This window comes from Bufo bufo, chromosome 3, assembly GCF_905171765.1.
Source record: "Bufo bufo chromosome 3, aBufBuf1.1, whole genome shotgun sequence".
Taxonomy (NCBI): domain Eukaryota; kingdom Metazoa; phylum Chordata; class Amphibia; order Anura; family Bufonidae; genus Bufo; species Bufo bufo.
This window is the reverse complement of record NC_053391.1, coordinates 247,942,999-247,963,124: the sequence shown is the minus strand read 5'-3', so window position 1 is coordinate 247,963,124 and position 20,126 is coordinate 247,942,999. Positions and strand designations below refer to the sequence as shown.

The 20,126-nt window shown below is 45.0% G+C and overlaps 1 protein-coding gene across 2 annotated transcripts in view; it reads right to left on the bottom strand.

Moving 5' to 3' along the window:
- The window catches only part of GSTM4 (glutathione S-transferase mu 4), a 77,812-nt gene that overhangs the window by 44,524 nt on the left and 13,162 nt on the right, over positions 1 to 20,126 (bottom strand). For both annotated transcript variants that reach the window (XR_005777523.1, XM_040424081.1), the window contains exons 3-5: positions 10,730 to 10,794; positions 9,265 to 9,346; positions 2,582 to 2,682 (exon numbers count right to left, since the gene is read on the bottom strand). Coding sequence is in view for 1 of the 2 variants with exons in the window: in XM_040424081.1 (XP_040280015.1) it covers positions 2,582 to 2,682; positions 9,265 to 9,346; positions 10,730 to 10,794 (248 nt within the window). In the remaining variant the exon portion in view is untranslated. The remainder of the gene's footprint in view (positions 1 to 2,581; positions 2,683 to 9,264; positions 9,347 to 10,729; positions 10,795 to 20,126) is intronic.

The window sequence follows — 20,126 nt, the reverse complement described above, 5'->3', positions numbered from 1 at the left end:
AATTTTAGAAGCATTATACTTACCTGCGCTGTCTGTGTCCGGCCGGGCGCTCCTCCTACTGGTAAGTGAAAGGTCTGTGCGGCGCATTGCTTATAGCACAGACCTTTCACTTACCAGTAGGAGGAGCGCCCGGCCAGTCACAGACAGCGCAGGTAAGTATAATGCTTCTAAAATTGCTAAGTAACGCAATTGCCACCAATGAATATAATACTGGGGAGGGAGGGGGGTCTGGCCCCTGCTGCCTGGCAGCACCTGATCTCTTACAGGGGGCTATGATACGCACAATTAACCCCTCAGGTGCGGCACCAGGGGGCCGTTATGTCCACAGTTCTTAGTATATTCTAACTTGAAGCGTCCCCATCACTATGGGAACGCCTCTGTGTTAGAATATACTGTCGGATCTGAGTTTCACAATCTAACTCAAATCCGATGGTATATTCTAACAGAGGCGTTCCCATGGTGATACCGATCCGATAGTATATTAATAGGGACTCCTGACTTTACATTGAAAGTCAATGGGGGACGGATCCGTTTGCAATTGCACCATATTGTGTCAACGTCAAACGGATCCGTCACCATTGACTTGCATTGTAAGACAGGACGGATCCGTTTGGCTAGGCACGGCCAGGCGGACACCAAAACGCTGCAAGCTGCGTTCGGGTGTCCGCCTCCTGAGCGGAATGGAGGCGGAACGGAGCCAAACTGATGCGTTCTGAACGGATCCGCATCCACTCAGAATGCATCGGGGCTGTACGGATCCGTTCGGGGCTGCTTGTGAGAGCCTTCAAACGGAACTCACAAGTGGAACCCTGAACGCAAGTGTGAAAGTAGCCTAAGTTGCATTACTGAAATAAATGAACTTTGCACGATATTCAAATTTTTCGAGTTCCACCTGTACATGTGATAAGGGGTGCACATACATAATACAAAACAATTGCAATAAGCATGAACAAGATGAGTTACAGACTGGTACAGAAGGAGAGAGGGCACTGCCCACAAGGGCTTACAATCTACATTTTCAGTGCAAGAGGTTCGCTTTAAATAGAAAATCTATTTAATTAATCTCATTGCCTAGCCCCAAATGACAATTCACCGATTGAGATATAATTGGATTACGTTCACCTCTAAACACTTATCACTGAACAATAGAACGTTTGTATGTGTATATATTTTAAAATGTTGAACTTTATTAATACACCTTAAAAGTTGGAACGAGAGTGAATCCCTATGCAAAATAATGATCACAATAAGGGTTATCCCTTGTATAGCTATAAATGCAACAATTGGCACCAGTACTGGTCAGAATACTCTCCCTCCCCTATCACTTGATGTCGGGTATATGGAGGAGGTATCTCTGCCAGAAATTAGCTTGCAAGGTAATAACCCCCTATCAATTGTAGAGCATCCACCAATACTATGATTTATTGTGACCAGTACTGGTGCCAATTGTTGCATTTATAGCTATACAAGGGATAACCCTTATTGTGATCATTATTTTGCATAGGGATTCACTCTCGTTCCAACCTAGCCCCAAATGACACAAATCATAAGGCCTGTTTAACACGGGCGTTGCGGGAAAAGGTTCAGGTGCGTTGCGGGGAACATGCGCGATTTTTCCGAGCAAGTGCAAAACATTGTAATGTGTTTTGCACTCGCGTGAGAAAAATCGGCATGTTTGGTACCCAAACCCGAACTTCTTCACAGAAGTTCGGGTTTGGGTTATGTGCTGGGTAAATTGTATTATTTTCCCTTATAACATGGTTATAAGGGAAAATAATAGCATTCCGAATACAGAATGCATAGTAAAATAGCACTGGAGGGGTTAAAAAATAATAAAAAAATAATTAAACTCACCTTAATCCACTTGCTCGCGCAGCCAGTCTTCTTTTTTGCTGTGTGCAGGAAAAGGACCTGTGGTGACGTCACTCCGGTCATCACATGGTCCGTCACATGATCCATCACCATGGTAAAAGATTATGTGACGGACCATGTGATGACCGGAGTGACGTCAGCACAGGTCCTTTTCCTGCACACAGCAAAAAGAAGACAGAAGAGAAGCCGGGCTGCGCGAGCAAGTGGATTAAGGGGAGTTTAATTATTTTTTATTTTTTTTTTGACCCCTCCAGCCCTATTTTACTATGCATTCTGTATTCAGAATGCTATTATTTTCTCTTATAACCATGTTATAAGGGAAAATAATAATAATCGGGTCCCCATCCTGATAGTCTCCTAGCAACCGTGAGTGAAAATCGCACCGCATCCGCATTTGCTTGTGGATGCTTGCGATTTTCACGCAACCCTATTCATTTCTTTGGGGCTTGCGTTACGTGAAAAACGCACAAAGAGGAGCATGCTGCGATTTTCACGCAATGCACAAGTGATGCGTGAAAATCCCCGCTCGTGTGCACAGCCCCATAGAAATGAATGGGTCAGGATTCAGTGCGGGTGCAATGCGTTCAACTCTCGCATCCCATCTGCGCGGAATACTCGCTCATGTGAAAGGGGCCTAAGTGCCTATAAAAACCAATGCAAAATTCCTCCACATATAGATGAGGTGCTTTCCCCTTGACATTTTACTTACAAAGTTAGGGTTGTATGCAATAGTGACAAGTCGCATACGAAAATCCATGGCTTCATTTTCAATCTGTGATACAAGGATCTTTTCACTGTCAGTATTACCACCTGCAAAGCACATCAATACAGTAAGTGCCAATAGCTGCAAGTTTAACAGTCCTTCTATCCCACTAAGGCTACATTCACATGAGAGTGAAAAAATATCCATATCTTCCATCTATTTTCTGGCTGTTTTAAAGGCCATAAAAAAAATATAATAATTGATGAACCCAAATAATTCAGTATTTTTTGCATTTTTGTTGATGGGGTGGTTTAAAAAAAAAAAAAAGTTATCTTTATTATATGGATTCTGGCAAAGTGTGGTGTGTGGGATTTTTTATTTACCACTTAAAAAAAAAAAAAAAAAACTTTATTTAAATAAAATTTATTGATCTACAACTACACTGCTCAAAAAAATAAAGGGAACACTTAAACAACACAATGTAACTCCAAGTCAATCACACTTCTGTGAAATCAAACTGTCCACTTAGGAAGCAACACTGAGTGACAATCAATTTCACATGCTGTTGTGCAAATGGGATAGACAACAGGTGGAAATTATAGGCAATTAACAAGACACCCCTAATAAAGGAGTGGTTCTGCAGGTGGTGACCACAGATCACTTCTCAGTTCCTATGCTTCCTGGCTGATGTTTCTGTCACTTTTGAATGCTGGCAGTGCTTTCACTCTAGTGGTAGCATGAGACGGAGTCTACAACCCACACAAGTGGCTCAGGTAGTGCAGCTTATCCAGGATAGTGTAGGAATAAAAAAAATTTGCTGCCCCCAGCTTTAATAATGCCCCAATGTAGGCCCCCAGCTTTAATTTCCCCAATAGTGTATTTTTTTTTTTTTATTATTATTTTTTTTTTTACTGCCCCCAGTCTCCCACAGTGTCAATTTTTTTTTATAGTGCCCACAGCTTTAATAATGCCCCCATGTAGCCCAGCTAATGTCCCCCATAGTGTAGGATTTCTTTTTTTTTTTTACTGTACCCTGCTTTAATAAAGTCCCCCATGTAGCCCCCTGGTAAAATAATGTACCCCATAGTGTATGATTTTTTTTTTACCGCCCCGAGCTTTAATGCCGCCAATGTAGGGCCCCATCTTAAATAATTTCCCCCATGGTTTAAATAATGCCCCCATAATGGCCCACCGCATTTTTATTTATTTTGTTTTGATTTTACAAAAAAATAAATAAACTCACCTTATCCACTTGCTCGCGCTGCAGCAGTCTCTTCTCTCTTCACTGAACAAGACCTGCGATGTGCGCGATGACGTCACTGAGCGCTCCCACGTGGTTACGTCACCACGCATATCACAGGTCCTGCTCAATGAAGAGAGAACAGACTGCTGCAGCATGAGCAAGTGTACCCGTTTTTAACGGCCGTTAGATGGGTGAACTCCTGTCAATCGGCCGTAACGGTCCCATTGTCATACCCGTGATGACGTACTTGCGCTACGTTGTGCCTGCCTCCTCCCTATCTCGCCATGCGGTGAGAGCTATGCTTTATCAAGCCCTGCCGTGTTTGATCACTATGGGTGACCCTGACCTTCAGAACGCCCTCCATGCTCTCTGCGGTACCTTATGGACGGCTGTTGCGTTCCTGGCTTCCGCTCACCTCCTCCCTGCTCCTTGTTTCTCTGATCTCTGGCTCCTCGTCTGCAGATACCATCAGGAGTAAGGTTTGAAGACTCGTTGTCTTATGTGGTCTCTGACTTGACTGGCAGCTTTGAGTCGCTTTCCCTCCTGTTTCTTGTGCATACTTCCCGACCCCACTGTGTCTGCCCTGCCACTTTGGGATCCACTTCATTCCTTGGGTTCCTACTCCCCTGATAATAACAGTGATTTGGACTTCCCTGTTCTCTCCCGCTCCGCTTCCTTGGTCCCCGATGCCTGCTGGTGTTTGGTTGCAGGTTTGAAACGGTGAATGTACGCTCCCTCCTGCATGCCCCTGCTTTCATGTGTAAATTACTCTCCCCCTGTTCCTCGCAACTATCTCCTCGATCTCCAAGCTCTCTGTAACTACTGTTTTGATCCTCCTCTAGCGAACCCTCCCGCTTTACTAATATATTGTCTCTCCTGCTCCCTGGAATCTAACATCAGTTTAAGCTGGCTGGCTCTGGATGTGGATGAACATTGTACAAATAAGGCTGTTGAGACCTGGCTCGGATGCTGGCCTTAATAAGTGGGAGAGGTTTACAATGATAAAATAAAGAAGCAAATTAAAGTGAAGGAAAAAGAAAGACTTAGGCCTCATGCACACAACGTAGTTATGGTCCGCATCCGAGCCGCAGTTTTTGTAGGACCGGGCCCTGGGAGAGAAGATCTTCCCTTGGAGGAATGATCCAAGGGGGCTCCCTGGATAGGTTTATCAGGGTTGAATACCACACTCTCTTGGGCCATCTTGGGGCTACTAATATTATGGAGGCTCTTTCCCTCTGGACTTTTTTCAGGACTTGTGGAATTAGGGAAAGGGAAGGGAAGGCGTATCCGTATTCCTGATTCCAATGTTGAGCTACACAGTCTACAGCTGTAGGATTCTCTGAACGATTTAGGGAGAAGAATCTTTCCACCTTCCTGTTCTTCCGGGAGGCAAAGAGGTCTATTGTCGGAGACCCAAATCTGGACACAATCTGAGAGAATACTTCCTCGTTTAAACTCCATTCTGCTTGACTGAGCTTGACTCGACTTAGAAAGTCGGCTAGGATATTCTCTTTCCCCCTTAGATGGACTGCGGATAGAAAGAGGTTCCTCTCTTCTGCTACCTGAAAAATCTCCTGGCAGAGGGAGAGAAGGGATGGTAATCTTGTTCCGCCCTGGCGATTTATATAAACCACTGTTGTTGAGTTGTCTGAGTAGAAGATAAGTTTTCTGTTTGAGACTTCCGGAATTGCAATCTTTAGGGCCATCACTACAGCTTTGAGCTCCTTGTAGTTTGAAGTGCATTTTCTTGTTTTTAAGTCCCACCTTCCTTGCCAGTATCTTCTTTCGGAGTGTACGCCCCAGGGACTGGCATCCGTAGTTATCATGGGATCTGCAAAAGACCAAGGCATTCCCACCGAGAGGTTTCTTTGGGACATCCACCATTAGAAGGGATGATCTTGCTCTGGATGAAAGATGGAACCTTTCCTCCAGCGTTTGTGGAAGTCCATTCCAGGTCTGCAATATATCCACCTGCAGTGGTCTCGTGTGAATCTGCACGAAGGGTACGGCTGGAATCGTAGCAGTCAAATGACCCAGTACCATCATTGCTTGTCTGAAGGAACACTGGAAGGAACGAAACAGGTCCCAAACATGCTCTATGGTGGACGAGACTTTTCTTTGAGGAAGAATTGTCTTCTGGGACTTGGAGTCTAGCTGCATTCCTAGAAAGGTGCAATTCTGAGACGGGGTTAGACAAGATTTTGCATGGATTTATCTTCCACCCGAGATCTTTTAACAGGGAACATACCAGAACTAGATCTTTCTGTAATTGGTCTTCTGTGTGGGCAATGAACAAAAAGTCGTCCAGATAAGGTATCAACACCACCCTGGACAGACGGAGGAAGGCCACCATCTCCGCCACCACTTTTGTAAAAATTCTCGGGGCCTGTGATACCCCGAAGGGGAGTGCCCTGTATTGTAAATGTAGAAGCTGACCATGCATGTAGACTGCTGTTCTCAAATATTTTTGGGAGGAAGTATGAATTGGGATATGGTAATAAGCATCCTCTAGATCTATGCTCGCCATCCAGCAGTCTTTCTGAAACCGGTCTCTTTCCTTTTTATCGTAGGGTTTGCCCCTCTGTCTTCTAAAACTCTGCTGGGGTTTACAAAAGAAAGGATTCCTCTGAGGAGTAGGAAAACCCTTCTTCTTGTCTGAAGCTTTCTCCAATATTTCATCCAGACAAGATCCAAAAAGTCTGTTCCCTTCACATGGAGGGGCGCAGAGTCTGGCTTTAGAACCTTGATCCCCTTTCCATGACTTAAGCCAAATGGCTCTTCTAGTGGCATTAGTCATGGCCGAGGATTTGGCAGCAAAACGGATAACATCGGTAGAAGCATCCGTTAAGAAATCCGCCGCCTTAGAGAATGTAGGTAAGGAGGCCAGGATTTCTTCCCTAGATTTCTTTTCTTTCAGATGAATCTCTAGCTGGTCCAACCAGAGACGGAGGGACCTGGACACCCAGGTGGCTGCGATAGCAGGTCTGAGACAAGTGGCTCATGTTTCCCAGGCACGTTTTAAATAAATATCGGCCTTTTTATCTAGAGGATCAGACAGACAACCTAGATCATCAAATGGAAGTGCTGCCTTTTTGGCTACTTTGGCGACCGGGGCGTCCACTGTAGGAGCCTTATCCCATATTGAGGATACCTCTTCATCATACGGGTACTTTCTTTTTACTGAGGTGGGAATAAAAAACTTCCTGTCAGGATTTTTCCACTCTTTTTTGATAAGGCCCTGTAAATTTTCGTGCATAGTAAAGACCCTATGTTTTTTGGGGCCTAGCGCTTGGAAGGCTTGATCCGCAGCAGATCTAGACTGTTTGATATCTTCTAGCTGCATAGTGGATCTTACAGCTTTCAGTAATGGCTGTGTATCCTCAGGGGGAAAAAAAGAATCTTCCTGAATATTCATCATCCGAGGAATCAGAGTCGCTGGAAAACAACAGTCCTGATTCTTTATCTTCGGTATCCAAAGAGTCAAATTCCCCACTTTCATATTCTGCGGACCTATCCGGGGACCTGGTACGGCCTTTACTGAATGCTTTAAGTGAATCCTTCACTTCTGACCTAATCAAACATTTCATGGACCTGGTCAAACTCTGGGACTCTTCCGCCACAAGCTTATCTATGCATGTAGAACACAAAGGTTTAAGGTATGAAGCGGATAGGGCCACTTTACATCCTGCACATTCCTTGTGCTTGATCTTGCTAGAAGACTTTTTTGGCGGCTTTGAGGTCTACAACATCAAATATACCATTAGTAAGGAAAAGAACGTTCTCACCCATAGCGAAGAAACTTTTCCTTCCCCACTCCTTAGGACCGGTACTGGGCTTGCGGGCCTTAAGGGTTCCAGGGGTTCAGCGCGTCCATCCACAGGTTCCATCACACTGCCAAAGCTGGGAACCTCTTCAGCACAAACACTGTGTGCCTTCCACGCTGGCTGCCTGCTCCTGCAGCCGCTCTTGTATTTAAAAAAATGCACCTCGGCTCCTACTTCCGGTACCCTGAGGTCCCTGAAGGCTCCGCCCCCGACGTCATCAAAATGCGCCCCAGAGCGGCCGCGCGCATGCGCAAAAGCGCTTGATGCACGCGGCCGCCATTTTTAGTACTGGCGGCGGCCCTTACACCGGGACAAGAGTGGGGAGCCGCCTGAACACGGCCACAGCGGCTCCCCGTAGGACTGGACAGTAGCGCAGGAGGAAGAGGCAGACTTGCGGGGAGCGGCTTCCGGCACGGCCACAGAACTACCGCTCCCCAGGGAAAAGGTATCCGTACGGCAATCGGCCCAGACCCTCCCCCAGCAGCAGATGGTGCTAAGGTATGTCTTCGGCAGCGGACCTCCGCTGCCCCTTCTCAGGATCTCCCATCCGGAGGACAGGAAACCTGAACTGGTGCTTGGTGGGGGTGTGTTCTTTTTATCTTCTCAGGTTTCCTGTCCAGATGGGAGGTCCTGAGTCGCATAGGGTGCCGTCATGGGTGAGGGGAAAAAAACGGTTCTGTGAAAAACGGACCGCAAAACACTGAAAAAGCCATACGGTTATGTGCAATAAGCCTAAGTTCAATGCAGTAATAAAAAATGTGCCCCCAAAGGTGTACATAACCTGCTCGACAGGCTAACCACACACACACTTTTTAAAACTGGAATGAGTGGAGTAACGATGCAAAATTTGCAAATAAGCTCAAAAAGTCACAAATCCCTATGTTGCACTTTTTGAAGAAAGAATTCTGTAGTGTTAAGTTTGAAAGATTCCAAAACAACTATTCTAGAGATGTTCCTCTAAAAAAAAAAAAACAAGCAGAAGATATTAAATTAAGTCATTATCTTGTCCAAGGGTAAGGGTACTTTCACACTAGCACTAACACTAGCGTTGTTAGAATCCGTCAGGCAGTTCCGTTGCCGGAACTGCCTGCCGGATCCGGAAATCCGTATGCAAACGGATATCTTTTTTTTTTTTTCCGGATACGGATCCATTCGACTTATTCATAGAAATACCGGATCAGTCTTTCCGGTATCATCCGGAATAACGGATCCGGTATTAAATTTTTTCAAAGCTAGAAAGAACTGTGCATGCAAAGACCGGTACCGGATCCGGCATTAATACATTTCAATGGAAATTTAATGTCGGATCCCGCAAATGCGTTAGTGTTCTGGAATTTTGGCTGAAAAAAAAAGACCGCAGCAAGCTGCAGTATTTTGTCCGGTCTAGTACCGTACAAGGGACGGAATGGAAGACATCCTGATGCATACTGAACAGATTGCTTTCCATTCAGAAAGCATTGGGACCAAACAGAAGCGTTTTTCCAGTATTAAGACCCTTTACTGGATTTCAATACTGGAAAAAAATATTGCTAGTGTGAAAGTACCTTAAAGCAGCTAAATATAAAAAGGCAGAACTGGTAAAAGTCCCAAGTCTATTCACTGAACTAAAAGTCTATACTCACATAACCCATGCTTGCCGGCAATGTAGCGCAGAATAGTGTTACTCTGTGTCAACTTAACGTCTCCATCCAAAAGGTAGGGCAACTGTGTAACACAAAACATGTATTATCATCAATTTGGCTCTTAAAGAGGACCTTTCACCGATTCTTACCCTATGAACTAACTATACAGACATGTGGAGCGGCGCCCGGGGATCTCACTGCACTTATTATCCCCGGGCGCCGCTCCGTTCTGCCGCTATGCCCTCCGGTATCTCCGCTCACTAAGTTATAGTAGGCGGAGATACCAGTCCCTAAGTTATGGTAGGCGGAGTCTGCCCTAGCGCTGGCCAATCGCAGCGCAGAGCTCACAGCCTGGGAGGTTATTTTCTCCCAGGCTGTGAGCTCTGCAATGCGATTGGCCAGCGCTAGGGCAGACTCCGCCTACCATAACTTAGGGAACGGAGATACCGGAGGGCATAGCAGGAGAACGGAGCGGCGCCCGGGGATAATAGTAAGTGCAGAGAGATCCCCGGGCGCCGCTCCACATGTCTGTATACTTAGTTCATAGGGTAAGAGGGTCCTCTTTAAATACATTAAATGGTATTCCTTTTGTTTGAAGTTATCCCCAGCCACAGGACGGGGATAGCTATTAGATCAGTGGGGGTCCTACCGATCACAAGAACGGGGGCCACGTACCCCCTGCAGCCCCCCACCTGAAATAAGTGAGGCGGCCAGTTGCACATTTTCGTGGCCGCTCTATTAATTTCTATGGGAGTTCCAGAGAGTCAAATACATTTTCGGCTATCTCCGTTCCATTCATTTCAGGGGCTGCGGGGGTACGTGGCCCCTGTTCTCATGATCGGTGGGGGGGTCACAACAGTAGGGTCCCCATAGATCTAATAATTACAGGATAGGGAATAACTTCAAAACAACTACAATACCCCTCTAATCCTGCTCACTACTTCTATTATATAAACCCATCTAGTAACCACCAAATACTTAATTGCATTTACAAACAATGGGCCAGATTTATCATTAGCTCAAGTCAGAATAATGGAGTGAAAAAGTCGCAAATTTTTGCGCAATCAATTGAACTGCGCAAAAATTTACGACTTTTATTGGCTCTGCACTATGCTCGCCAGTTTTCTGAAAGTGGGCGTTTTCTTATGTAAATGAACCTCTAGACAGATTTACTATTGCGACAAAAAGTCGCAAAAAATGTGCAATTTCACTCTAATGAGGACCATGCTTATCTTATGCAACTTTTTAATAGAACATGCGACTTTTTCAAAAAGACGTGCGACTTTTGTAAAGCTGCTTACTGACAGAAACTGCTACCGGCAAACCACATTTATTACGGTCTTAAAGGGCTGATCATAAATCGGACTTGGCTAAAACTGCCTTTAGCCATATGTGAAAGTGGAGTGAGCTGTCAGAGTAATGATAAATCTGGCCCAATGATTTTTCTTTCTCCAAGTTCACGTACATTTGGAAAGTCCAAGCCCAGCTTCTCCTTCTCATCCAACCACTGACTCTTGTCATAGTCTGGGGCTGTAAGGAGACATTGAAATGTAACAGAAACATAAGACATGGAAAAGCTAGTGGCACAGAAATTTTTTCCCTAATAGCGCAGCTATCAGTTTTCCATACAAGGCTAGGATGTAATAGTAGCACTGCTATAAACATACCATTCCCAAACTCCCATACCACTGTATAAAACGCTGGCAATGGTTGAGAAACAAGCTGTGCCTGTGCGATCACCATTAGATGTCAGCTGCCGCTACAGCAGATATCCTACTGGAAGATCAGTGATAACTGCGATACAGACCATTTTATTCCTTAGATGCTGCAGTCAATAGCAACTACAGAATCTAGATGGGTTGAAAGGGGAAGAGGGTTTTGGTAAGTCCTATAGTGGCAGCCCACAATATGATCTCAGGGTGTCAATAGGTAGCCGAGGTAACTTAGTGCCTAACATGGGTACATGTCTATTAGGCCAGACCTCTATTAATACTGCAATGCCTTATAGAGAAATTACCAGATGGTAAAATTATGGCTCATGGAATACGGAGATACAAAACTGAAGACAATATCTCTTCATTAATGGCTAAAATTGGAGACATACTTTTCAATGTTCATTACGTTATTACTTCTTTCTGTCATGCGTTTCCTAAGACGGCCCTTCTTCTGGTTTTGTGTAGCATAGTTGTCGTGAAAAGCCACTTTATTTCACAGTCAGGGTATGTAAATTACCTCTTTGACGTCAAGGATGCAGGACATTCCCTGCAGCAAGTCATGCTTGCTGTGCACTTTTCCTGCCCTCATCCCCTTGGACATTTTGGATGCGTGTCTACATCATCTTCCTGTGTCTCTTATTCTAGCGCACGCATTCTCAGCCATGGTGCACAAGCGGTGAAGCTGGGTGTACATCGCCTGGCTTTATCGCTTCTTTGTACAGGAAGAGGGCAAGAAAAGGGCACCAACAGCATGACTTGCACAAGGGAAGATCCTATCTCCTTGACTTCAAAGAGGAAATTTACATACGAGGAAAATGTGTAATAAAAAGGGCTTTTCACAACAACCATGCTATACAACAGCAGAAGGTCCACACTGGGAAACACATGACAAGTATTAAAATAACGGGCATAGTAAAAAGAAATAGAAAAGCTTTTGATACCAATGACCTATTCTCAATGTACGTTGCTGTGCTTGATTTAGCTTTGATTTAGATTTTGATAGAAGTCCACTGCAAGCACCAATGCCTCCTCAAACAGCTAATATGGGGGGGGGGGGGGGTTAGTCTTACCCCTTACGCAGCTCTGTAGACACACAAACGTGGCAATTCAAAAGAAAAATGTTTTCTTATTTACAAGTTTATTTTTAAAGTATCAGTCTGGTATAATCACAACTACATGCTCCATTATACGTCAACACTCCCTGCACTAAAGCTCTAGCATGCTCCACTTACTCAGTACACAGTCTCGAAAATGCAGGACATAGAGTGAATCAATGTACAATGAATTCCAAGTCTTCAGACTGTGCCAAAATAAAATAAGAAATTCAATGCTTCCCTCCATCAACTTGCACTTAAAGGGTTTCTGTCACTTGAAAATTGGGTATTAAGCTGGCTGACATTAGCGATGTGCTAATGTCAGCTGAACATAACTATATTAGTGCCATCTCACTGCCTAAAGCCTTTATTGAGAAAAATAAACTTTTATAATATGCTAATTCAGGGCTTGACAAATTTCCTTGGAATCTAGGAGCCAGCTAAAAAAGTTAGGAGCCGTTTTTTTTTTTTACCTTATAAAGCCTTATTTTCAGCGACAAAAATAACCTCTTAAATTAACATATAAAGAAGTCTAGAACCAAACAACATGGGCATTGTTTGTTTATTATCAGTGTACTGTGATGTCACTGTGTGCCGCATCTCTTCATTGTTTATCAGTGTACTGTGACGTCACTGTATGTATAATCCCTGCACTGTGAAGTCACTGTGTGTATAATCCCTGTGCTGCAGCTGACAGAACTGAGATCCCTTCCCCAGGATGTTTGGTCCGGGCTCATTCATCTCATAGAACTGCAGCTATGAAATCCACAGCGTCTTGCAGCAAATACCAGCAAAGTGGATAAGATTTTACCAAAAATCCTCACACTTCATAAAATTCACACGGAAATGAACCTACTGTGCACTAGGGCTGCACGATATATCGAAAAAATAATCGAAATGCGATATGGCGATTTGGCCGACCTGAAAATGATGCGATTATATATGAAGGGGCCCCGCGCACATAACTGGCTTTGTGTGTAAAGTATTTTACTAGTGTCTGAAACAAGCTCTCGCCTATTGATAAAATGGCCAGCCTCTGTACTCACTTTCACAATGAATGCACGGCAGCGAGCGAGCCGGCCGTCGCGTGACTGACGTCACTTAGTAACGCTCCTGCTTCCTGAATTAAGTGGGAGGAGCGTGACAGTGACGTCAGTCACGCGCCGGCCGGCCAGCTCGCTGCAGTGCATTCATAGTGAAAGTGAGTACAGAGGCTGGCCATTTTATCAATAGGAGAGAGCTTGTTTCAGAGTTCAGACAGTAGTAAAAAACTTTACACACAAAGCCAGTTATGTGCGCAGTTTAGGACACATGAGGGGACACATAGGGCCATGAGGGGGACCAGCATAAGATGCTATATGTGTGTCTTATGCTGGCCCCCCTCATGGCCCTATGTGTCATAGCACACATCCTCCACATAACAGCGTCATCCACAGATCCCCCACATAACAACGCCATCCACAGATCCCCCACATAACAGCGCCATCCACAGATCCCCCACATAACAGCGTCATCCACAGATCCCCCACATAACAGCGCTATCCACAGATCCCCCACATAACAGCGTCATCCACAGATCCCCCACATAACAGCGCCATCCACAGATCCCGCTCATAACAGCGCCATCCACAGATCCCCCACATAACAGCGCCATCCACAGATCCCCCACAAAACAGCGCCATCCACAGATCCCCCACATAACAGCGCCATCCACAGATCCCCCACATAACAGCGCCATCCACAGATCCCCCACATAACTGCGCCATCCACAGATCCCCCACATAACTGCGCCATCCACAGATCCCCCACATAACAGCGCCATCCACAGATCCCCCACATAACAGCGCCATCCACAGATCCCCCACATAACAGCATCATCCACAGATCCCCCACATAACAGCATCATCCACAGATCCCCCACATAACAGCGCCATCCACAGATCCCCTATAACAGTGCATCATCCACAGATCCCCCATAACTATGTCATACCCAGCCGTGTCAGCGGCTCATATGGGAAAATCCAAGCAAATAGACCTCTAGCACAATTCCCTTAAAATATCGCATATCGTTATCGCAATTTTTAGGGCCCTAATCGCAATCGCACAAAATTCCCATATCGTGCAGCCCTACTGTGCACATTTCAAATCCGCACCGTGGTAATATATGATTTCACCATATGTAACTGATCGTGGCTGAATTCCACACGCTACATGTAGAGTTTGATAAAAATCCACAACAGGTAATCCTCTGTGGAAAATATTTCCATTGGAATTACCCTAGGAATACTGAGGGGGCCTTCCAGCTCTCTCATGGATTGTCACCAAGCTTTCCTGGTCTCCTAGTCCTGAGGAGAACATATCTCAGTACGGGAACATATAGAGAAGTCATCAGATGATTTAGCCATTCAGGAGTCTTATGGCAGCTCCTAGGAGACCTGTGTGGTATACAGCCTGTCACCCAGCTTTCCTGAGGAGAATATATCTCAGTATGGGAACATATAGAGAAGTCATCAGATGATTTGGCCATTCAGTAGTCTTAGTTCTCATAGGAGCTGCAACCCGGCTTTCCAAGACTCCTGAATGGGTAAATCATATGATAACGTATCTAAATGTTCCTATTCTGAGATATATTCTCTTCAGGAGACCAGGAAAGCTGGGTGACAGACAGCCTGTATACCACACAGCTCTCCTAGGAGCTGCCACCCGGCTTTCTGTGTGGTATACAGGCTGTCACCCAGCTTTCCTAGAAAGGGAAAGAACTAAGAAATGGCCGAATGGTAACTGCAGGGATGGAGCACGGTGCAGGAATGGCCACCAGTTGTGGCTAGCAGGAGCTCCGGCCTAATGACGGCAGCTGGTATGCAGCTCCCCGCTGGGTTCATGGCTATGCTCGAGGCCAACTTGGCTGTAGCAGGCAGACATTACAAACTTTGAGCCTGGCGGATAAGTACAGAGCGCATCATTTACCGCCGCAGAGCAGGCCGTGCAGGGACCTGCCAGCACTTGGTGTCCTGGGATGTTGTGCTGCCTGATCATGTCCCCTGCTGTATACAGCAGGAGGAATGATGATGGGCTGATTGTCTTCCCTCCACTTGTCAGCGAGTGCAGCGCCGCTACCTGTGCTCCCGCTCTGCCTCCCCTGCACTAACTCCTCTTCCCCCGCCGAGGCTCTCTCACCGGGACACGGGCTCTGATGTCTGCCGGACAGTTATCACATAAGTATCGGCCGGGCCCCGGTAAAGGCTTCGCCATTTTAACTGCCCTGGAGATGACGCACGGCGACATCAGCACGCTGCGACTGATAGACGGCGAGAGAGAGTGGCCAAACCACGATGGAGCCGAAAGCTGAGGGGTCCGGGCAGGGTGGCAGTCCGAGCCTGGGCGCAAGTGATTAAAAAAAAAAAAGTTTCATTTTGCTCGCGGTCCTAACCCTCCAGTGGCTGCGCCCGGCTGCTGGTGTGCTGGGCCTATTTTCAAGCAGGGGCAAATACCCAGGCACCAGGACAAAATTTCTAGTCGCCATGGCGACCTGGGATTTGTCGAGCCCTGTGCTAATTAGCCTCTAGGAGCAGGGGGGGGGGGCGTTGCACCTGCTCCTAGAGTCTCCGTTTGCCCACCTCTTTTAAAGGGATTCTGTCACCTCCCCTAACCCAAAATCGGATTTTAAAGCAGTCATGCAGCACAGCTTACCTTGAATACCAGTGACGAGGATGAAGCTCCTGCCCTCAGTCTCCTGCAGATCGCACTGGCGCAGCCCTCAGTGGGAGGGGGGTGAGAGGCTGTGGGCGGTTAGGCAGTCGGAAGGAAGGCGTTTTGGGCACTGTAAGAGGGGCGTTACTGGGCACACTAAGTGGAACAAAACGCCCCTCTGGGCACCTTCAGGGCTAATTTACATAATCATAAAAGTCGTTTTTCTCATAAACTACTGGACGGATTACAAGATAGAAGAGCACAGCCGATTCAAGGCAAGCTGTGCTGCATGACTGCTTTAAAATCCGATTTTGGGTTAGGGAGGTGACAGAATCCCTTTAACGCCCTTCTCTTGATTGACAGGGCAGCGCTGCTCTCCTCCCGCCGGCCGTGTCTGCAGTGTAAATCTCGCGCCGTTCAGTATTGAGGGAAGGACACTCGGCGGCTGCTGGCTTCTTGCACTGCAGACACGGCCGGCGGGAGGAGAGCAGCGCTGCCCTGGCCCTGACAATCAAGAGAAGGGAGTTAAAAGAGGTGGGAAAACGGAGCCACTAGGAGCAGGCGCAATGCCCCCCCTGCTCCTAGAGGCTAATTAGCATATTATAAAAGTCTCTCAATAAAGGCTTTAGGCAGTGAGATGGCACTAATATAGTTATGTTCAGCAGGCACCCTCCATGCCTGGATGGTGCCAAAAAGCAGGGCTCCATAACTGATAATAAAATTCATGATTTATATGCAGGCATAGCTGATAATTTTAAATGCCAGTTTAGTGTAATGTTTTATTCACAATAAATAATAAATGTTACGTTTTAGTTTCAACTATCACACGTGTCAATCAAGAGACAACTATTGGTCCTAGTGACCATTTGAAAATAACAAAAAGCACCTAAAGGACTCTCAGACTGAGAAACATGATTCTCTGGTCTGATAAAACCAAGATTGAACTTTTTGGCCTCAATTCTAAGTGTCATATTTGGGGGAAACCAGGCACTGCTCATTAGCTGTCCAATACCATCCCTACAGTCAAGCATGGCGATGGCAGCATCATGCTGTGGGGGTTGTTTCAGCGGCTGGAGCAGGGAGACTGGTCAGGGTCAATGGACTGGAGCAAATTACAGAGATATTCCTAATGAAAACCTTTATCCAGAGCGCTCTGAACCTCAGGCTGGGCCAAAGGCTTACCTTCCAACAAGACAATAACCCTAAGCACAGAACCAAGGTAACACAAGAATGATGTGTGAATGTCTGAGTGGTCCACCCAGAGCCCTGGCTTCATCCCATCTCTGGAGAAACCTGAAAATGGCCGTCCATTGACCGTCCTCATCCAACCCGACAGAGCTGGAGAGGATCTGCAGAGAAGAATGGCAGAAAATCCCCAACTCCAGATGTGCAAATCTTGTGGCATCATACCCAAGATGACTGGTGGCTGTAATTGCTGCTAAAGGAGCTTTAAGTACAGAGTAAATGGCCTGAATACTTATGTGAATGCAAGATTTAAGTTTTTCCCTTTTCAATAAATTAGCAAAGATTTTCAATATTCTGTTTTCAATGTCATTATGGGGTATTGTGTGCAGAATGATGGGGGAAAAATTTTTTTTTTAGAAAAAGGCTGCAACATAAAATGTGAAAAAAAGCTGAAAGGTTTAAAAACTTTCTGAATGTATAAAGGTGAGGCAAAAAAAAAATAGGATTTGTCTCACCTTTAAACTGTATTGCTATATTTTGCTGTAATTGTACTGACCCACAGAATTAAGTTAACATGTCAGTATAAGGGGTCATTTATGAAGACTGACGTTTTAGACGAAGCCACCTTCTACATAACTTCGGTGCATCTAGCGCCGGTCTAGATGTAAGTCAGCTTCCTTGCCGGCTTAAAGTTAGACCATGACAGGCATAAAAAAGGCATCCACACCACACCTGCGTGGCAAATAACCTTTGTGTCACAATCTGTGCCAGAAATATGCCTATTATAGGCGTATTTCTGATCGTAAATGACCCCCCCATAGCATATGCCATTAAAACAAAACCCATAAAACAATGGCAGAATTATGTTGTTGTTTTTTTCAATTACACCCCACTTAGACTTTTTTCCCCCAGTTTTTCACTACATTTCCATGCAGCATAAAATAGTGCCATTAGAAAGTACACCTTGCTCCACAAAAGTAAAGCCTTTATCCAAATATGTGAAAAAAATAAAAATAATTAAATAAAAAATTCTTTACGATCCTTGAAAAGCATGGAAAAAAATAAAATAAAATAACTATCATAACGGACCAAGTGATAAATGTGGCTAAAAATTTAATGCTGGCCACAAAACATCTTTCCGCTCCTTTGTAAATACAAATATCGGGAAAAACGACATAAAAAAATTTAATACAGACTTAATACATTTGTCATATATCCTAATCCACCGACAAAATAAACACTTCACGTGTAGTTAGTTCACCACTGAATGCTGGAGAATGTGGACCAGAAGAACAAACAGGGGGCTCTGTAACATACATAAAAAAAAAAGAAAGAATAGATTTACTCCATGTATTCATAATACTTCATTTAAAATACCCTATATTAAATACCGTACTTTTCATGGAATATATAGTGCTGAGTAATATTTAAGAAAGACATTCCATGAAAAAATAAATGGGGGCGGGGCTTCTGGTGAAAGTGTGATCCTGCATCACAAGATGTGTGTCCCTAAGGCTTTATACACACGGCCGTGTCCGTTTTGCAGTTTACAAATTGCCAGTCCGCAAAACAGATACCGGCCGTGTGCATTCCGCATTTTGTGTTCATGAGGCCTAATACAAGGGACGTGGTTATTAAACAGTCAGCAGTGAATAGGTTTGCCATTTGACTGGTATTCGTGTCAGTATTTTATTTTTCCCGGTCCATTGAAGAGCCACTGCTTAATAGTCCCTGCTGTAACTCCATACATGGCTAAGGCTACAGGCACACGCGCTTGGCGACGTCATCACATAGCATCATAAATCAATATAATGCTATGAGACCCCAGCAGTGCTGGAAGGTCAGAACTCCCTCTTCTGAAAGGGGCCTAAGGCTTGATCATAATCATCGTTAGGAAAGGCCAGGAGATGCAAATTTAAAGCTTTATAAATACCCAGATTCAGACATTGTCTCAAAAAAAACAGCAGCTCTGGGTTTTTCTAAGCAGCTGCCTAGCACTCTGAAAATGAAAAATGGTTGAGACCAACAGAGCAGGAGAAGGCTATAAGAAGATAGCAAAGAGTTTTCAGGTTGCCATTTCCTCATTTCAAAAGGTAATTAAAAGGGATTATCCAGTAAGTGATAGGGATGAGCGAATCGACTTCGGATTAAAACAACCAAAGTCGATTCGCATAAAACTTAATTCTAATACTGTACGGAGCAGGAGCTCCATACAGTATTAGAATGTATTGGCTCTGAGGAGCCGAAGTTATTACTTTGCGAAGTCTCGCGAGACTTCAAGCTATAACTTCATAAATTAATTTGTACTGTAAAAAAATCATTTCCCAAACTGTGGTTCACTTCCAAGGTACCACCTGGAACCAAACCAGAGTTCGGGAAATGGTTTTTTACAGTACAAATTTATTTATGAAGTTACTACATCGGAGCCAATACATTCTAATACTGTACGGAGCTCATAGCCGCAGTGAACATTGAGCGCCCAACCTTTCCTAACAGCTGATTAGCAGGGATCCCAAGTGTCGGACCCCAGCCGATCGGATATTGATGACCTATCCAGAGGATATTACTGGATAACCCCTTTAAGAAATGGCAGTTAACAGGGACAGTGGAGGTCAGGAGAGGGTCTAGAAGACCAAAAAAAATTTCAGAGACAGCTGCTCGTAGGATTGTTAGAAAGGCAAATCAGAACCCCACGCCTGACTGCAAAAGACCTTCAGGAAAGTTTAGCAGATTCTGGAATTGTGCTACATTGTTCTACTGTTCATTGACACCTGCACAAATATGGCTTTCATGGAAGTCATCAGAATAAAACCTGCATCCTCACCACAAAATTCAGCGTCAGAAGTTTGCAAAAGAACAGCTAAACAAGCCTGATGCATTTTGGAAACAAGTCCTGTGGACCGATGAGGTTCAAATAGACGTCTTTGCCCACAATGAGCAAAGGTATGTGAGAAAAAAAAAGCAAAAAAAAAAAAAAAAAGCACAGCATTTCATGAAGAGAATACCTCTCCAACCAATAAGAAGGGGATGGATCAATCATGCTTTGGGGTTGTGTTGCAGCCAATGGCACGGGGAACATTTGACAGGTAGAGGGAAGAATAGATTTAATGAAATATCAGCACATTCTGGAAGCAAACATAATATCAACTGTAAAAAAGCTGAAGTTGAAAACAGGATG